Source organism: Apodemus sylvaticus, chromosome 11 (assembly GCF_947179515.1).
Source record: "Apodemus sylvaticus chromosome 11, mApoSyl1.1, whole genome shotgun sequence".
Taxonomy (NCBI): domain Eukaryota; kingdom Metazoa; phylum Chordata; class Mammalia; order Rodentia; family Muridae; genus Apodemus; species Apodemus sylvaticus.
In genome coordinates, this window is record NC_067482.1 from 67,602,542 (window position 1) to 67,623,722 (window position 21,181).

The window sequence follows — 21,181 nt, forward strand, 5'->3', positions numbered from 1 at the left end:
AGTTATAAAGTAGCCACAAAATAATTTTATTGGTGGGGGTTGTGGTCACCACAACACAAGGAACTGCGTTAAAGGGATCCAGGATTAGGACCATTGCTTTTGGAGGGCATTAGGTCATGGATGGTGTGTGTATCTTGAGATTTGAGGAACCCAGTCTCTCACTGTCTCTCTGCTCCAGTCTGAGACATAACTGTCTATTTCTACATAGGCACCTATAAGCTAGTGTGGTCATCTGGTTTTTGTCTTTCAAGCTTCCAAGCTGAGAGCCACATAGACCCGTTCTCTTTATGAAGTTAGCTGCCATAAAGGCACTCTTGCTGCAGTGCAAAGCTGAAGAGAAAAGCAAAGTGGTGCTAAGGTTGTCCTCGGGATGCAGAAGGAGCTTTGGGAGGGATGTGGGGTAGTTTCGAGGAACATGCTAGCAAAAAGAGAATATTGTATGTAGAGTGTACAGATTATTGTGGTTGGTGGATGGGAAAATGCTGGTAAAGTGGACAGTAAATAGCATGTTGAGGTCTCAGGAGTGAAGATTTTATTGGGAGTTAACTGAGGACCCACCCTAGTTGCACCATAGCAAGGAATCTGCGCACATTGTTTCCATGACCTGTTATTCTGTGGATAGCTGAAATAAAGGTTCTTTAATTTTATTTAAATTAAGATTAATTTATTTGGACTAAATCGTTTCAAAACCACAGATATTCAAGCTGCAGCATGGGTATTACCGGAAGCTTTTGCTCACCTCTAAAATGGTTGTTGGTTACAAGAAGGAACGTGGAATGGTTTGGAAGACTTTTACCCGGGCCACCACAGGAGTGAACAAGAACGCTAGGGTCTAAAAGGCAAGAGTAGTGTGGATTGAAGGCCAAATGCTTAGCAGGAGGACAAAGGGAAGGGGGCCAGCAGACTATCTCAGGAGTCTCTGTTTCCCTTTTTACCATAGACACAAACATGGATATATTTGGGGCTGGAGCCTGCCTGTGAAGAACTGTTTCAGGAAAGAGCCTCAGAATGTCTAATATGCCCATAATTATCCCAGGACTCATTCCCCCAGTGATTCATTAGCAAAGCCCTCTACAACCATAGCTGTGGTAGGAAGAGGCCCTCCCTCAGGTAGACAAATATCTAGATGATGCTAGTTTTTTTGTTTTTTGTTTTTGTTTTTTGTTTTTTTGTTGTTGTTGTTTTTTTTTTTTTGGATTTGTTTTTTTCAAGACAGGGTTTCTCTGTATAGCCCTGGCTGTCCTGGAACTCACTCTGTAAACCAGGCTGGCCTCAAACTCAGAAATCCGTCTGCCTCTGCCTCCCAGAGTGCTAGGATTCCAGGCGTGTGTCACCACCGCCCGGCTGAGATGATGCTAGTTTTACAGGTATGTAGGAGATGAGTTACTATTTCATGGCAGCTTACATCAAAATTTCAGAGGAAAGCTTGAGAGGGCAGACAGAGGGCTTCAGGGTCAGAACCCCACCAGAGAGTCCCTAGTGCATTGTTCTATAGAGAAGACAGAAAACACAGTGATGATTCTAGGGTGGTAAAGGTACCAGAAACATGCAACGATACCAGAATAAAACTGAACAGTGTGAAGTCAGCCTGAAATAATATGGTGTGATCAGCAGAACGACAGGAGGAAGTACTGCCCCAAACCTTGAGCACACATCTCCTGCCACACTATGCCCAAGATGCAAGGTTTAGGATTTAGCATTTATCCTTCTGGGTTCCAGCCTGTTTTGGCTATGGGGATCCTGAGTGTTCCTCTTATACAAACATGTTGTGTAAAAGCAGGAACATGAGTAAATACAATCTTGCATTGTTTAAATTAAAAATACAGAAACCATTGCTATTTTGGAATTTAGATGTATACAATAAAATTGTAGTTAAGGTGGAAAAGTGAGAGGTTGCCTCAGAAGAAAGCAGCGGTGTTTTTGCACACAAGAAGACCATGATGGTTATTCCTGGTTGTGAACTTGACTACACCTGGAATGAGCTATAGTCCATAAATTAAGGGCACACCCGTGATCCTGATCTTGAGGCTGAAGACACAGGTTTCTGACCCATATCTTCACATGGACATCTTGAGGCATAGTGGCCATGAAAAGCTTAGGCCCAGGCAAGGTAGTATGCACCTTTAATCCCAGGAGACGGAGGCAAGCAGATCTCTGACTTCAAGGCCAGCCTGGGACAGAGAAAGTTCCAGATCCAGGCACGGCGGTACGTACCTTGAACCTGGGCCACACCTTCTGCTGGAGGTCTACCTAAGGACAATGGAAAATGGAAGGTTTTCTTCTTTGCCTGCTTGCACTTACTTGCCAGCACATCTGTTGAAGCCTACTTCTTCAGGCTTCCAGCTTATACAGAAGACCAGATGGAACAACCCTCCTGGTGGGACTGAGCAACTATTAGATTCTTGGACTTCCCATTCACAGCTGCCCATTGTTGGGTTAGTTGGACTATAGGTAAGTCATTATAGTAAATGCCCTCTGTAGAGACATTGCATAACATCTGTGATTCTAGAGAGCCCTGACTAATATAAAGACCTTAAAGCGTTTCCAGATTCTATTTTATGGAAATTGTACTGAACTATGTATAAAATTTACTATCTTAATTTTAAGGTTTAGTTTATGTTTATATATCTGTCTCTGTATGAATATGCATACGCATGGAGTAGAGGGAGTGGGGGCTGGCAGCCAGAGAGGGTGTTGGATCCCCTGGAGCTTAGTGACAGACAGTTGTAAGATGCCTAATGTGGGTCATGGGAACCCATCTCTAGTCATCTGGAAGAGCAGCAAGGGCTTTGAAGAGCTCAGTCATCTCTCAGGCCTTCCATCCTCTGTTTAAGTTCTGTGGTTCTGTGAATGCTACATATATTACACGCATCCACAGTTGTATATGACTTTCACCCCTATCCATCATCAGTTTTCATCTATCCCAAAGTCTGAACTAAAAGTAACTCCCCCAGCCTCTGAAAAACTCCACTCTTTTCTGTCTCTGCAAAGTTTACTATGCTTGGTACCCTGTGCTATAAAATATTTTTGCTCTTGAGCAACTGGGTTATTTTTCTTGGTGTAATTTCTTCAAAGTTCATCCAGGGCGTAGAAAGTATCAAAATGTCCTTTTGAGAGGAGTAATATTCCTTGCACATTTGTATGTCAAGTGGTTTGGTGATAATCCTTAGTCAGACACGGGTATCTTTCTTTCCTATTGTGACTAGGCTACCTGCCTAACACCATAAACACGACCACAGAAAGGTGGCTGGATTCTTTTAAGAATCTTCCATTTCCTGACAAGGGTTTTGAAATACAGTGTGAACTGATGTTGAGTGATATTACACAATTATAAAGAAGGGAGATATCTTGAAGATCTGGAATTCAGTTGCCACAGGAAATTTGAGATGTGGGTTTAAAATCCTTATGGTAGTGTCCCCTCGCTCTTGTCTATTAGAGCAAGCATTTTCTTTTCCACTTTCCTTAAAACACACTTAGTGAGATATACAATGAGTGGACAGGTGAATGGCTAGAAATACATGAGGTCATTCACATGATGAGCATCGTTTGTTTGTTGTTGAGTCCATGCCTGGTACATTCGAAATGAAAACATGCTTATTTTAGAAAGTCAGTAATAGCTAAGGGGCTGGCTGGTGAGCTAGCTCAGGTGACCATATAATCCTGATAATCTGTTTGACCTCAAGAACCCACATAAGCAGAAATGCACTGTGTCATGTGTACTCCCCAAAACCTCATACACAACACACACACACACACACACACACACACACACACACAGTATCTTAAATTTGAAAATAAGGAACAAAGTAAGTTTGCTCCTTAGCTATGAAGAAGTAAACCATGTAACAATGTAAAAGTGCTAGAACCCTAAAGTGGTCACCTAACTGAAATAGAAATTGAATTACTTAATGACACATCAGCCTGCTGTCTTTACCTATAACTGCTACCTAGCACCATCTTCTATTTCTTGTACATATGTCTCTCTTCCACCCATACTGGAAATCCTTCTTCTTGGTGGAATTGTTCTTCATAATTTTCTTTTAAAACATGTTTATTTGTGTGTGTGTGTGTGTGTGTGTGTGAGAGAGAGAGAGAGAGAGAGAGAGAGAGAGAGAGAGAGAGAGAGAGATGCAGGAAGAGGGTGTTATATTATTTATATTATTTATATTATTCCCTGGAGTTACAGTTTTGACCCACCTGACATGGGTACTGAGCACTGAACTTTGGTCCTCTGGAAGAGTTTTTAACTGCTAAGTCATCTTTCTAGTCTCATGTGATTCTTTTAGAAAGCTTTTTGTTTGTCGTTAAACTTCTCTCGCTCTTCCTTTCTCCCTCTGTCTCTGTGTTACACGTTCATGTAGATGCATTCATGCATGTTTGTAGGCCAGGGGTCAGTCTCAGGTGTCTCCTTTAACAGGTCTTCAGCTAATATTTAGGTAATATCTCCCACTGAGTCCGGAGCTCAGACTGACAGACTAGCCTTTCTGGCCAGTAAGCTCCAGAGATGCTCTCTATTTCCATCGCAGCAGTTCCCACCGTACCATGGCTCCCGACGCCCGCCATCATGGCTGACTTGCTAAGGATCCAAGCTTATGTCTTAATGCTTATACAGCAGGTACTTTACCCACTGATCCAGCTTGCCTGCCCTAAAGTATATTTTCTAAAATAATGCAGACATTTAAAACACCTATTATCTTCCACATGAAATTCTTAATGAAGTCAAGTTGTTACATGAAAAAATTATAGCGGCAGCTTTCCCCCAACAATCCCACTTGCTAGCCTGTTTTATCCTCTGTGGTATTATCCTGTTTGAACTGAAGTCACTTTTCATTTCTAGAGGGCTCTAAAGGGGCCTGGTGGCAAGGATCCTGCCCAGTCTGTGTCCAGTGCTTAGGTTATATCCAGAATGTTCCTTTGCAGCTGAGTGTGGTGGCTTATGCTTGTAATCACAGCTCTCTGGAGGATGATTTCTAAGCCAGCCTGGCTTAGGGGACTGTTGCAAAAAGATAGGGAAAAAAGTCCTTTATTCTTTTGTTAAGTGAAAGAGGTTCCTGGTAAGTGAAATGACTTGTTAGCACCAGAGAAGCCAACACAATGTAATTTTTTTTTTTTTTTGCTATAATTTAAAACAGGTCAGAATACAGATGAGCATCTTTGGATTTAGTAAAGTTTCAAACAAAAAAAGTAGTGCCCTGTGCTGAGACAGAGCTGAATGCCATCCACGATTTCTTTGGGAGGCTATGGGTGATAGTGGTGATGTCAGGGTCACCGTGTTGACTAACCCCAGCTAGGGAGTTTTGATCATATTTTAGAATATGGCAACATTTATCTCTTACTTCTTAAAAATATTTTTTTTAAAAAAATTTATATGCATGGATGTTTTGTATACATATACATCTGGGCATCTACTGCATGCCGACTGCCTTTGGAAGCCAGAAGACGATGATGACCCCGTAACCAGTTACAAGTAATTGTGAGCTACCATGCTAGGGACAGAATGTGGGTCTTCTGGTAGAGTAGCCCAGTGCTCCTAACCAGTCAATCAATTCGCCCAGATTTTACATTGTGAATATAGCATTATTTTTGAATATGTATCCATATATTTTGTATCATAGTCACCCTTTCCCCTCCTCTCCAACTCATCCTGGGTTTCTTTCCATTCCCCTACCAACTGGCTGGCTTGATCTTGTGCCTCCAACAGCTTTTTCTGTGAGTTTTTAAGGACAATGGTCATATTCTGTGCAAAAGACAGTTTCTCCTCAGTCCTCTTAAACTCCCAGCTTCTACAGTTATTTTTTCAAATGTGCTTTCATTTTTATTCATGTATTGTGTATCTTTCTCTCTGTGTATTCCACATGTGTTTAGTTGCCTGCGGAGTCAAGTATACAGGATTCCCTAGAATCCTACAGTCCTACAGTCAGGGAGCTGTGAGCTGCTCAAAGACAGCCAAGTTCTCTAAACCTCTGGGCCACTTCTCAGCCCCTCTTATAGTCTCGCAGCTCCCTCTTCTGTGGTACCCCTGAGCTGTGGTGGGAGGCATGGTGTAGATGCCTTGACAATCTTTTATTTTCAAATACCTATTATTCTCTCTGGGAGCCTATATGCTTACAACAAACACAAATCTTTATTATGATGGATTACTGTTCATACTTCCTAACAAAAACTAATAATTCATCCTTCCACTTATCCCAGAATCATATGTTGGCTTCATGACAGAACGTCGCCTTTAGGATAAGGGAACCAGGCCTCTGGTGGCTCAGTCTATGTCTCGTCCCTGTTCCCCCTCTACACAGAGCACTGAAGAACCCATGGGGTGTGCAGAGAACATGGAGAAAGTGGTGATCAGGTGCTAGCATTAGACCCGTTTAACAGCGTGATCAACTTCATTTTTAAAGGTTTATTCATATGTCAGCTTGCCTGGGCATGCGTATGCCATTGGCCCAGTTCCCCTGGGCTCCAGGCAGGTTTTAGCTGCCCAGCATGGTGGTGGGAACCACAGTGGAGTCCCCTGAAGAGCATCAGTCCTCTCAATGTCTGCATTGTCTAGCAATCCTTGACTTACTCGTTTTTGGAGTCTTTAAAGCATCAAGTCAGATAAGCTAACACTTCAGAGGTACTGTGAGATTCTGTGGCGTGTAAGGCCTAGGTGCACGAAGGGGCGTGGATACAAACGGGGTCCCAGGCCCCAAGACGGAGGAATTGTGCGTAGCTAGTTCCTGGAGTGGCTCCCACTTGCACACTGTGGAGTAGCTTGACCTTCTTAAGATACTGATGCCTCTGAGCAAACTACAATTTCACTGCTCCTGACAGTGTGAAGGGTGTGGTTGCAGAATAAGATTTCACAACTATGCCAATAACTTAATAGTTTATTAGTCAGTCAACAATATTACAAATATTTAAAAATTACTTAATATAAATAGTTGGCAGCAAACTATTCCATTACAGAGTTAAATTACCAGTACAACAGACAGACTGGAGATTTAGACACCTGGAAGATAACAATAAAATAAACTAAATTATTTAACAAAAATTTTAAGCTGAAGGCGTTTTACCTAGTGTCCATAAAAGCATGGGTTCTCTTTTTATTTAGAAAAAAATAAAAAACGGCTTTAACACCCCATTAGGAATATAAAATAAAATCAACTGAAAATATTAATTTGCATATCAAAGAACCATTTATAGTTACAATCCAAACACTCCATAAACCACTTGTGCGATTCTATACAGAAACTGGGAATTAGAAACTAGTTGCTTTAATATTACAAAGATTTCAGCTCCAAAAATAATTCAACATAAAATAAACTTTAGCAATTAGTGTCATAAAATTATATATTTTCACATAAAAATACAAAATAATATTAATGACAAGAATATGAAAAATTATTCCAAGTATTTTACTACTATTAAAATAAAATAAAACCCAAAAAAACAAAATAGAAATATGCATGAAAAAAGTCTCTCCTTTTGTTAGCAAAACACTATCCAAAATAACTACAATCATTTACATCAGTACAAAGATTTCTGGGTTTAAAAAATAGTTGCAATGACAAAAGGGGCATCTTTTCTGACAGTAAAAAATGACACTGTGGATAAAGTCTGCAAAATATGCAATGAAAAAAATAAATTTGCATTAAAAAGGTTTACACTGTATCTTTATACAAACATTAGAAACAGTATTGCACATCACAACACAGAATCGAGGTTAGTCAGCCTTCCAAAATGTGTTATATTCAAGTTTTGTGGCATCTTTGAGGAGAGGCTCGTGCAGCCAGATGCAACAGGGATAAAATATCAAGTGTTTTCCATACACAAATATATAAATGCTAAATGTTTCCTTCTTAACAAAAAGTGTGGATTTTTAAAGTACTTTTTTCCTCCACAGTCATTCATACTTTTGGGCAGCAATATGAACATTTAGGGAACACAGATGAAGAAGCTTTGAAAATACAAAAATACAATCAAAATTAATAATTTTCTACAAAAATAGTAAAATAAATATGATCTGTAAATTTAAAAAACTCAAATACAGTGTTTAACAGTTAGAAAATAAGAATGTAGTACATAAAAGGAAAAATAATCCCCAAACAAACAGAAAACAAAACAAATCAGAGGCAGGGGCGAGGCAGGGAGGGACACAGTATTAGACCAATGAGCTTTGTCCTAACAGGAGCAAAGGGGACACAAGCCAGTGTCTCCGCCACGCTCACCCCGGAGGAGAAGGTGTTTCTCTTGCATTTCCCTTCATTTCAAATATTTACTTCTGTTTAAGAAGGGAAAATGATTTTCGGCATCTCCAATTATTTTATCATATAATTTATTTTAGAGTTCATTATTTAATACATGAAAAGGCTCTTCAGTTTTAAACATTAAGCAGAAATTATGAAAATAAAGTTTAAAAATCTGCGAAATTAAATATCTAAATAATTAACATTGCAAAACTACTGATTTCTTTTCTAAATTCCAAAAATTGAGGTATAGCAAAGGAGATGTCATCAGTCAAAAAAAGTGTGCCATAAAATAGCTGACTGTTGGAAAAATCTCTCACAGAGATATAAAAATAGTGCATAACAAATGTCAAAATGGATCAAGGTCTGGCAGGGCGAGGGTGAAAAGAATTCTCTAGAAACCCTGGAGGGTCACGGGGAGGAACAGGTTGGGACACGGACAAATAAATTAGTAAAGAGCTCCTCTGAAAACAGCTTCAACGTCAAACACTAAAAACTTGAGCCACAACCACAGTAAAACAGCAGAGTTAGACATGAAGCACGCGTTTGTACAGTACAAAAAAGCACACCATCGGCAACCACTGTTGAGATCAGCACTTTGCTCACGTGAAGGATTGTCCCAAGGGTTTGGCACAGGCCACACCCTTGCAATTTTCTCTCTTTAGAGTCAAAAATCTTAGTTCTGCATTAAAAAAATAAACAACAACAACAACAACAGAAACCAACATTTCCCATGTGGGGTGCTTTGCTTAGCCTGCAGGGTGACCCTACATTGTTAACACAGCGGCTAGCTGCTGCTAGGATGCTCTAAAGAGGAAAACCACCGAGGACCGAACGGTGCTCTAGGTCAGAACCGCGCATGTTTCCACGCAACTCCCTCAATAAAGAAAAAGGAAAAAAATGCAAGCAAAGTCATTACTGAAATTCCTTCATCAAAGTTTTAAAAAAGCAATTCTTAACCATTAAGAACAATGCTCCATGCAACAGTGACCCCAGTTTAGACAGAAGACCCCATGTACACAGGTCAAAGACGCACGCAAATTTAAGCCAGATTTCACCATTGTCTTAAAGGTAAATTTTTATGCAACTAGCCATCTGTTATATTTTCCCATCTCCATTTTGACTTCACTAAAGTTCTGTGTTCTTCTATAAAACCCTCTTTGAAAGTATGGGCTTTTCATGGGTCTCACATTCGGTGACTGGTTAGCAGTGTGCTGGCCATCTTTGGTTTTTAAAGGATGTCTTAACCATGAACTATCAAAGGGGCTAAAATCAACTTTCTTTAAAATTCCTGTGTTTTTCTTTTATTCAATCTTTTATCTATACTATATCACTGCACATGAATTAGAACCGCACATCACAAAATTGCACAGGGATTACAAATATTACATCCAGTCTGCATAAAATCGAATTCCACTACTGACCAGATCACAAAATGGCTGCACTCTCTAATCTAAAACTAATTTGCATATTGTATACATGTAGGACAACATTTTTAACTTGAAGTCACAATAATGCATGCAAGTTTGCTTTTTTGTAAAGAAACAAATTTTCTCATTTGTTCATGCTACCTAGATTCAAGAGAGCTTTTAGAACATCTGCAATACCTCACCTCGTTAGTTAATGTCCGAGTGCATGCATATGGTGGACACAGGTAAGTAAACATGCATTGTTTCACATTCTAAACTATGGCAGTTCCGGCCATATTGTGCTGCCTGCATTTCATCTGCAATGCAGTGTGTCTCTAACGTTTTCAATCCCGTATTAATAGGTGACATTTACACATAACACCTATATAGCAGCAAAGCTAATACAGCTTGTGATTAAAAATGTTTAAAAATAGCTAATAAATCAGATTATCTTGAGGTATTATTTCTTGCAAGTCAAAATGGAGAGCAACAGAATCAACCCTAATTTTTAGTTTATGTACACACTGAAAACAGCAACAATAAAAATAAGCATTTGTAGCAGACATATTCCATCTTCACTATTATTTTGCTACCTTTGGTAAAGTACTGGGGCAGATCTTGAAGTTAAAAACCCATGTTAAGAAATAAGTGCACGCTTCACCCACTATATAGCAGCAGACTGTGTTGCCCCTACGCAAAACATTCTCATATCTAATTTTAACTTTACATATAAAAATAACTTGGAGAAAATACAAAAAAACATTTTATTTTAACATGAAAATATCACAAAAATTAGTAAGCCTGAGATGTAGGGTTTTGGTGAAAAACAAGAGGCTTGTAGTGTTTTGGCTGCTGATAACGATGCATGTATCGAGAGCTGGGTGAGAAGCAGAAGAATGCACTTATTTCTTCTGCACGTCAGTGTCTTCAGCACAGTAAGCCACATGCACCCTTTCCTTCTGTTAGACGGAGGCCAGTTTGCTATACTTAGTTCCAGCGGAAGTGGATCTGACGTGGGCGATCAGCACCTTCCTTCACCAATGGCTTATGGAACTCGCGTCCTGCACGAGAGTGGATATTTGCCCAACAAAACTCACAGTAATACTGCAGGCAGGTGACATTGGCACAGAAAAAAGGGGCAAACTTCCCAGCGCAGCGTGCGCCCTGGCACTCGTCACACATCTGGTCATCCAGCACATATGGCTTCACCTCCACCTAGAAACAGACAAGAAAAAAGCCTCTGTGGAGTCTGCTTCAGAAATAAAAACGTGGAATGATTTAAATGTTTATAGTGTTCTAGAGAAAGAAGAGACAGCAGGCAGTGTCTTTGTGGAAACAGTTTCCCCGGGAACCAGGCTAAAGGCCAGCCAGTTGGCCTCTGTGCTGATGACATTGTGTGTCAGGTTTCAGGTTTACAACTGGCTGTGAGCTTCAGTAGTTAAACACTAATTCATATACTTCAACACGTTTCCTTCAGGGGTCACTAAGTGCTATTTTACTATATTTTCCATAGAGAAAAGTCAATTTAAAGATTTAAGACATTCTTCTCTCACTTTTGCAACATCTTTGAAACACCTGTATACCAGCATTAATGTTTTTGAATTGTGAGCAAAGCTCATAAGGGATTATCAGCTCATTATGAAAGACTAATTTCTTCTCATATTTCTCCTTTACTCTAGGACCATCTGTAAGCTGATGAAACTCAACAGCCTAGGACTACATAGCAGCCTTTCCACTGCAGATTATAGCTGCACTTGCTTGCAATAACTGCTGCAAACAAGCCAGAACTGTGGCTAATGCAACTCAGGGCACGTCCAGCCTTCTTTATAAACTCTTAAGAACTAAAGCCTTACTGTGAAGGACTGACTCAGCAAATGATGTCTGATTTGAGTTGGCTCTAGATAACAGAGTCTCTTGACCTTCCTCTACATCTTTACACTGAGAATGAGAGACTGCTGGGGTTGGGAGGGTTAAATTCCACCAGGAAGAAGACAGACCTGGGATAGCCCTGGGAAGCCGTGTCAGGTGCTTTCGGCCGTAGCAGTCTAGCTGTCTTGGAACTTTATGAACAAATCTCCTAGGCTGTTGTCTCTGGCTGACTGGATGGTGTTAGTATTTTAGAATAGTTATGTACAATTCAGATTTTAAGCATGAAACAGGTACATAAATTAGTAGTTTATCCTCCTGTTTTAGATGGTATCCAGTGTTCAGTTACTCAGTAGGACCGCCTTTCAGCTGTCGCTCACAGGACTTTTCAAAGCTGTTACTCTGATGACCCAATCTATGTTATTAATGGACGAATGTTTTCAATTTTGGGTTAAATGACTTACAGAAATATAGTGTCTGAATTTTACTTTTTATAAATGAAAACTAGCTCTTAACTAACACTTCCCATGAACCAATTTCTCTAAGCACCCATGGACTCTTGGAAGTCCTTAACCCAAAGACTAACATGCACTCCTTCCCATGTTATAAGCTTGGAAATGGCACAGAGAGAGCTGTTTGCCTGAGATTATGGCAGACACATGGCTTGGTCCCAAGCACTTTATCTTGGGCACCAGCTTGTATAAATTGCCTCTACTTCTAAGGAGGTAGTTGGGACTTACTGGCTGATAAAAATTTTTGACATGGCTTCAGAATCACATCTATACTTTTATACAATGCCTTTAAAGTTCACCAAGAAATTTATATTTCAGATATAACACTAGGAGACAAAGGGAGCTAAAAGTGTTTGAGCCATATTATTAACTCCTTATGGTGAAAGCACCAACAGGAATAAGTAAGACACAGATGACTTCCCGGTGTGTAACTTACTCGTTTATCAATGTCACCATGCTGAAGCTGGACAAATCGAGCACTGATGGCAGCAATGTAGCTCTGCTGATTGGAGAAAGCAACTCGCCCAGCACCTTTTGGGTATTTTAGTTCTGGATCTGTATCGATTCCTGCGTAACACACACCACCATACAGCCGGTCCATGATCATAGCAAGTTCCACTTCAAAAGGAAAGACATTCACATTAAAGGTGAGAAGACAGTAAATCAACAAGTGCAAATCCAGAGAGCGCTAACACAAAGCAGCTGTGAGGACAGCCCCAGAGCCAGAGCTTTGCAAGTGCCAGCAGGCGTTCTATCACAGAGTTTCACTCTTAACCTTAAAAACCAAACCAAACCAAACCAAACCAAACCAACGATCCTCCAAACCACTTGCTTACTGTAAAGTTGGACTCATCACCGCCATATGCACTGTCTTATACTCTGGCATAGAAAAAGTGTCAGGCTCTTCTTTTAAAACCCAACTCAACTCTTTGATCTGCATATCTATGTCATTCACATTCTTTCTAGAAGAGCATGGCTTTGCCTCCCTCTCTTCTGCAGTGCAGCTTTTCTCTCATACTCATTTCTACGTGCAGAACAGTCGGTTCTCTTCTACAAGAACTTCCTGTCTTCTCTGACAGGGCCATGCAGGCGAGGCCAGACTAGCTCAATCATTCTGGTGACCAATGGGGGTGCAGATCTGTAGCCAGACTGTTCTCATATCTGTACAACCTTAATGATCAGATTAGTACCCTGTGACTCCACTTTAATTGTTCTTGTTAAGATCAACTTTCCTTCCGGATAAGTCCAGTGCTCAATCTTCCTGCTGCCAGTCCTGATCATAGCTAATCTATTCCCTTGTCTGGAAATATTTTTCTGTTCTGCTGATAATTCACTTCACTGATAACTTCTTAAACTCACTCTTCAAAGTCAGAACACCTTAAAGTTCCATCTTTTTACCTTTGTCTACAATCCAGTTTTGGTGTCTCCATTTTATGATATGTATTTAAATACCATCTGTTTATACCTTTAAGCACCTGAATTTGTACATATTTGTGGAATTTGAGTTCCACACTTATAAAAGCAATTGTCTACCAGACAACTTGTGATCTCACAACACACAGCACACTAAAAAGGACCTCACATATACACGATCTTCCTCTAATTCATGAAACATGTTCCAATGAGTTTTTGTTGACTCAATTGTGAAAGAGACAGAGAGGATCAAGTTACTGAGTCAAGATCTCTGACTTCATCATTTTTATCTCCCCTGTACAGGTAATCCCATGGAGCTGCTTTTCAGAATACAGTGAGAATCAAGTCTGCTCACTTCCATCAGCCATTTCTGATTAAAAGCTACTATCATGTATCATTTGGTTTCAGAACCAAGCTTATCTGCTTGTCTTTGATCTCCCCTCTCCCATTTATTTTCAAACCACTAGAAATAATTATTTTTAAAAACATACTAGACACAACATGGTTTAACTAAAATTTCTACTTCTGACTTCTGAATGGGGCCATGAACGTATACTGAGAACCCAGACACCATCGTCCCTTCAACATGTCCTCCTTTGCTGTTCCTCACAGCTATGCACAGGTAAGCAACCACCCTGCAGCTTCTGACTAAGATAGACTCAGCCTTCGACTTTGTACCAGAGTATTCACTCATCTGTTCACATGGCTCTTCACTGCCATACCAGATCCCCTTACCCATATTTACTAAAAGCCTATTTTCCCTCATAAATAATCAGCTCATGTGAGCTTTAAAATCTATGTGATTATGCTCTTTTTTGCTGAAAGACTCCTCTTGTTCTAGGGATAAATATCAATTAGTCCATTAGACTTGCGTGATCTAACTTCTATTGCTATTTCTAATAGAGTTTTGTATCTCTCTTATCATTCTGGGCATTCCCAGGTCAGCCACTCTGCTTTATACAGTCCCTCCATGAATACACTCTGCTCTGCACTCAAGACTTCCAGACACGCTGTTCGAAGGGTTTGGAACATTTGCCTGTAACACACGCCTCACAATGGTCTTCCTGTCCAAACTCTAGACAATCTTTTTTATCAGCTCATATTATCTTTTAGATATCACATCATAGCATATTCTAAACATGAACATATATAAACATGTATATATATATATATATATATCCACACACAGACATATATATTTCTATTCCCACTTACATAAATACTTCTATTCACAATCATTCTTTGCAGCAGGTATCAAATTCTTTAAGCATTTATAATTCATATCTCCCTGACTTGAAGCGGCTGCTTTCAGAGATACAAATCAACTAGCCTTTCAGATGGTGTGATACAATACAGAATGCATACACAGTAAATTTATACATCTATAATTATATTCTACTGTATATCCTTCAGATTTTTGGTTACTGGCTACTGAGAAGCAGACTTTTATAATACATTCATTTAAAATACTAATTTAGTTAATAATTCAAATGCAGAAAAATATATACTTCCATAGATTCCAAAGTCAAGAAAATGACAATCCAAATATTTCTGACTTAGAGATTCTACTTACCAGCCCTTAATGGCCTAGGAACACCTCCAACAAAAATTGTTTTTCGGGGATCCAAAGGCTGAGAACCATCCATGACGAAATCACTATCACTTAAATTCCAAGGACGGATTTGAACCTATGGAGAAAGTTACATTTAGTCTTAGTCCTTTTACTGTTTAATTTTTAAAAATGTAGTCTTAAATTTTTAAACAGTAATTTTAACATGCTGTTTTGAAAACCTGCCTTTAAGAGGCATGGTGCACGTAGTGTTTACTTACAGGCTTGTCTTTGATAGTAGGGCTGGAGACACACAAGTAGAGCTTCCCATCTTCCTCAATGCAAGCATCGATGAGGGCCTGAACTGAGCTCTCTTCTTGAAAGAGGAGGAATGCATAGCCTGGAAAACCATGGAAAATGTAAGTGCTGTTAAAAATATATAAAGCCTATAAAATAGGTTTGAATTATCCTATCTTCCACAGGATAATACAATGTCCTATGGAGCATACACACAGACAAAGTATGCCCAAAAGGGAAGTGGGGGAAGAGAGAAAGAGAGAGGGAGAAAGACTGCTGGCAGCCCTGACAAGGTGTACAGTACCACAGTCCAGGCCCATGGAACATCCCTCTGCTTCCATGATATAGTGGTGACTATGAGGTCAGTATACTCAGAACTCAAAGCTCTGATGCAGTACAAAAGCGCAGCATTTGATTAAAGTATTTGATTGCTTAATCAAATTCAAGAACTTCAAGTTATTAAGCATATCTACGCTAAGAGAGACTTCCACAGATAAGACTATGCAAGATTAAAGCTATATACTCAAGTTATTTATAATCAGTAGGAAAATTATAAATATTCTTAAAAACAAAGACTAGTTTTCTTTTTGGGAGTTAATTTTGATATAAACTAAGTTTCAAATGAAATTTTTCATAAATATTCCAAAATAACCAACCTCTAGACCAATATACTAAAATAACACTTTACAGTAAAAAATTTAAATTTTGTGATGTTTAATATTTTAGTATTACTTAATTTTAAAATACCTTAAATTTTACATTTTAAGTTTTTAATATTTTGCTATTATGAAAGATATAGCCATCATCATAATTAAATGATTATAAGTAAACATAAACACAAAACAAAACAAAAAGCATTAGGACAATATTCTAGGACAGAGACAGAAAGAAGCTCATGACAAGAAACCAAGAGGATGAGAAATTCCAAAAGCAGCTAGAGATGTGAGATCTGGGCATGCTATGGAGGGTTAGCACAACCAGATCCAATGCTAACCCTGCTCCACTGACTTTCCTAGTGGCTGCCCTGGTTCTGCTTGTCCCAACAGGGAGTGAATAGGGGAAGAGGGATCTTCTTTCCGGCATCACCACAAGCATTTGCTGTTGTTTTCTTAATAATCATTCTTATTAGGGTGGAATGGAATCTCAAGTAGCTGTAATTTGCATTTCTCTGATGACTAAATTGTCAAATGCTTTTAAAATGATTTATTGGCCATTTTTACTTTTATTTGTAGAAATAAATCTATTTCTTCAGTTCCTAAGTTCATTTTTGGTTGGGTCACATGCTTTCTTTCTTGTTGGTCTGTTCTTTGGAGTTCTTTGTATATTCTAGATATTAATCCATGCACGCATATAGCTGTGAAGGTTTTTCTCCCACTCAGCAGGCTGTTCCTCACTTGTCCTCCCCTCACTGTACAACTCTGGAGTCCCACTGAGGCAGACCTCCCACATGCCCCTGCCTTGGACTGTTTGGCTACTACTTCTTCTTCTGTCAGCTTACTTTTTTATAAAGCAGGAAGTTTAAAAACAGTATTTGGCAACATGTTAAAAACGCTAACGAGTTACTTCCCCAATGCTGTGTCATACTACCACCGGAACACTTGCATATGCCTGGCAATATTTAGAGCATTTACATAGTTTTATTTGTATAAAATATAAATGAGTCATTTCATGTGCATCTTGACTCATAGCATTGAAAATACTTTTTGGTAACTGGGTGGTGATGGCGTACACCTATAATCCCGGCACTCTGGGAGGCAGAGTCAAGCAGGTGGGTTTCTGAGTTTGAGGCCAGCCTGGTCTACAGAGTGAGTTCCAGGTCAGCCAGGGCTACACAGAGAAACCCTGTCTTAGAAAAAACAAAAAAACAAAAAAGACATTTTGGAATTTTGAATCCATATTACTTATAAAACAATGCTTTAAAGCAGCGAAATACTCAAACATATATTCATTTGAAATTATTATTATTATTATTATTATTATTATTATTATTATTAAAATCACTCTGCCTTGCTCAACTCAGGCTAGCAGTCTCTACAAAGTCTTAACTGTTTTAAAAGTTCATGTTACTTATGTGGGTATATGTGGATTTCAAGACCCACTTTGAGGAGTCGTCTCTTTCTCTATCTTCATGTGGCACTGTGTATAGAGGTAGAAGGTGGAGGCATACCTATACCATATAGTTCTGTCTAGGGTAGAACCCAGGCTTGTGAGGCATGAGTCTTTACTGGACAAGCCATCCTTCAGGTCCATAAGTCACTACCAGCATTTACGTAAGGTGCTTACAACCAACAGTCAATTCTAAAAGTAAGCCCTAAATAATTCATATTATTTCTTTTGCTCTCATTCAACCTAGCAAATATTAATAATAATACACCTCTTACCTTTTGGTGGAAAGTAGGATTTGCTTTCTGCTTTATGGGGCCAATCTACTACCAAAGGTCCAAATCTTCGGAAGCTGGCAGTGATCTCATCTTAGGAGAGTACAGAATGTGTATCACAAATTAGTCCCAATGAGTGATGCCAAGAAATTCCGTATCTCTAAGTACTTGGAAAATTTAAGGTCTAAAGTATCAAACAGCTTAAGATTAAGTTTAATGTCAATAGGAAATATATCTAATGCTCCTATTAAAACACTATAAAATATAGCTATTTTTGTCAAAATAAATTCATTTTTAAGCAGCGTACTAACTAATGTATTCAATGTGAATCCTAATATTTCATAGTTCACCTGATTATTAATGGCTTTGTAGTATACTCAGTCATAACTAGCATTAGATTGAAACACGTCATTATTATCAAGTTAACTAAAACAGCTATTGGTGTTCACAAGGAAAACCATGTTTTTGTTGGGATAAGGTGTGCTAAGACAAGACAAGCTGTACTGTCAGTAAAACATACCAATGTCAACACAAGCCAGATAGTTTCACTGACATTCAGTACCAAATGGTCAATTTCAATGATCTACTCTAATATATGTTGGAATATGCAGAATACATTTGCAGATGTATAAACCATCCTGAAAATTATCTCCAAATTTAGCAATATCTTCTCTGTAGGCTATTAAGGAGTCAGTAGATTTTTCTATAACATTACAAAAATAGTTTAAATATTTTTTAACTTTTACCTTAAGTTACTTTTCTTTATTGTATATTTTTACACATTTGCTATGATTTGCATAATATTAATTTCCTATTTTATGTTGTTTCTACTTCCTTAATAGATTTTATACTGTGTTTCTTTAAGTAAACTAATAAGACTAGAACATGGTGTCCTTTACAAAAATGCTTCCAGTAACATTATATATATGATAAAAAACCCTACTTATTTAATTACCTTCATATTTTAGCAGCTCAAAACTACATTTTACTCTCGTGGTGCTTTTTGTTGTTATTAAAGCAGGATAAACTTACCTTCATCAATATCTGGAGGAAGCCCACCAACAAAAACTTTTCGAGAGAAGCGTTCTATTCGTTCTCCATTTTGATGAGCTGAATAACATGTTGGTGAATTTAAAACACCAACTTGATCACTGTGACCATCATCCAATAAGCTATCATCTATTGGAAATAGGGAAGATCGGCCTAAAACATAAGAAGAAATAAAAACTGAATCTCATATATTAAAAAAAATGATAATAAAGTTAGACATACCAAAGTCAAACTTAAAGAGTTAGACACTAAGGTGACTCTGGCATAAAAATGAATGGACATAGACAGTCTAGAGAGAAGTGATTTCATATGACTTAGAAGTAAAGTCACTGAGCTGTGGAGGTGGCTCGGGAGCAGATGCCTGCCTAGTGTAGATGAGGCCCCAACTCTAATCCCCAGCAATAAAAGGGAAAGAAGAATCACGTGATAATAACTACAGCACATAAGAAACCTAAATCTACTAGCTCATTTCACATTTTTATGGATTGCAGCAAGAAGCTAATGTATAAAAAACACCTAGGCCTGAATGTACAACAGTATTCTTTAGAAACTGGTGGTAGAAAGGAAATGGTATTAATTCAAATAGGTAAAAGGGCATTGTAAAAGAAAACAGAAAAATGCCAAGAAAGCAAGATGCTCCACACCAAGCTGCAAGCTGTACCTGTCTACAGTCTTGAAGTTATCACCAGTGACAGTCATATGACTGTGTAGAAGGGACTTAAGCACATGCGGAAAGTACAGAGCAGTATCTTGGGGTTCTAGTTCCTGTTTGAATCCACTTCACAAGGCATATCTAGTTCAATCTTGTGAAGTAATACTGATGTTAGATGTCCTGCATGCTCACACAAAAATAAAATGCCCTGATAAAGCCTCAAAATGCTTGAAAGGAAGTAGAGTAGAGGAAAGCAATAAATAGTGCACTGAATACCAAGGAAAGTTCTTGAATCTCCAAGGGTAGTAGGTAACACCTGGCTGAAACATGCAGAGGAAGAATAAAAGAAAAGTGGTTTGAAGATAAGAGAATTAAACAATATCTTTTACTTAGTAGGTGGGGGGAAAATGACACAACAAAACAAATAAACAAACAACAACCACTCCCAAACAACTACCTGGGTTCAGGGGCCCCAGAAAACAAAATGCAGCTTTTTATGACCAACGAAGACAAGTGAGCAGCTGAGATTTAGAGAGGATCCAAACTACAGGGGAGGCTGGAAACCAGGGATGAGAAACCAAAGAGAAACAACAGTGGAAAGGAAAGAGGCAGAGGAAGTCACCTGTTGGCTGAATATAAAGGAGTAAGTATCAAACACAGGCACAAGAGGGCATGTGTTAAACCACACAAAAAGCTTCTAGTGCAGACTGGGTGCTGAGAACAAACACACAGTAGAAGGTGGAAACAGATTAACTGATGAAAATGCCAGAGAGCTATGCGGGCGAGAGCCCCTCAGCAAGCACAGAAGGCATGGGAGCTTCATCATGGAAAGTAGGAAGGAAGAGGGAGAAAGCAAAACAGCACTAGGACAAAAGCATCGAAGAAAGATCAGGAGGGAAGGAAGGGAAAAAGAGCCATCAAGCCGCATGAACGATAATTTCAAGAAATGAAAATCGTTAGAGGTTATCTGCATATTTGATGGCAGCAGTGTTCAGCGAGTGGTTGGGGTGCCACATGCAGTGATATGTGTACTGTACATGATTAGTACATACAGATATCAAAGGAAGCCTAGTCCTCAGAAATGCATTACAGAAGGAGCAAAGTTAACAATACCAATGAGCTGTTCTTTGCAGATTCAATAAAGGATATATTTTTAGGACAAAGAGACAATCATACATTCTATAAAAACATGCACTGTAATCCAGAAATACTCAAGTAAAAATACTATTAACATGTTACCATTTTGAAATATGTGACCCATGGCGATGTGATATGAATAAGGGCAATTAGGAAGATGGCATCCTGTGGAGAACTGGCGGGGGAAGGAGGAACAAGCTACATACCTGTGACATGAGCAACCCAGTTTAAAATGGAGTCCCCAGGAAAAATGCCGCGCCACGCTAAAGATTCTGCAAAGCTGACTGAATGAGTGCAGAAAGTTGCAATGGCCTCCATGAACCCCTAAGCTAATAGTACCCATCAGACAGCATCTGAGACCTACAGCAGACGTCTCTCATTTTGCTGTAACATGCCTACTGACACAGCACCAGCACCAGTCTATTGTGGAAAACTAGTTTCTTCTGGCCAAAAAGATGTAATCTCTGGCTTGTGTGGATACCTAACTTTCCAAGATAGCCAAAGCATAACCAAGCTAATCTAGTGGTGCCAGTCAATCGCCTGGCCAAAGTCCACCCTCAGAAGGTAGGTTTACTAAAATCCATGCTAAAGAGATTGGTGGACTAACCACCCCTTTAATGAGATAATATACTTCTTCTTCCCAGAACCCTTGCCCTCTAGCATACTCCTAAGTATGCCTTTTCTAGTACTTTG

General features: G+C 39.0%; 1 protein-coding gene across 8 annotated transcripts in view; it reads right to left on the minus strand.

Annotated features, from left to right (window-relative positions):
- Positions 1-6,848: 6,848 nt before the first annotated feature.
- Positions 6,849-21,181, minus strand: part of Cpeb2 (cytoplasmic polyadenylation element binding protein 2) — a 54,429-nt gene continuing 40,096 nt past the window's right edge. For all 8 annotated transcript variants that reach the window (XM_052199746.1, XM_052199743.1, XM_052199742.1 and 5 more), the window contains 6 exons: positions 18,682-18,852; positions 17,653-17,742; positions 15,256-15,374; positions 14,999-15,113; positions 12,449-12,630; positions 6,849-10,849 (listed from right to left, as the gene is read on the minus strand). In XM_052199746.1, coding sequence (XP_052055706.1) covers positions 10,622-10,849; positions 12,449-12,630; positions 14,999-15,113; positions 15,256-15,374; positions 17,653-17,742; positions 18,682-18,852 — 905 coding nt within the window. In that variant the 3' untranslated portion in view covers positions 6,849-10,621. The remainder of the gene's footprint in view (positions 10,850-12,448; positions 12,631-14,998; positions 15,114-15,255; positions 15,375-17,652; positions 17,743-18,681; positions 18,853-21,181) is intronic.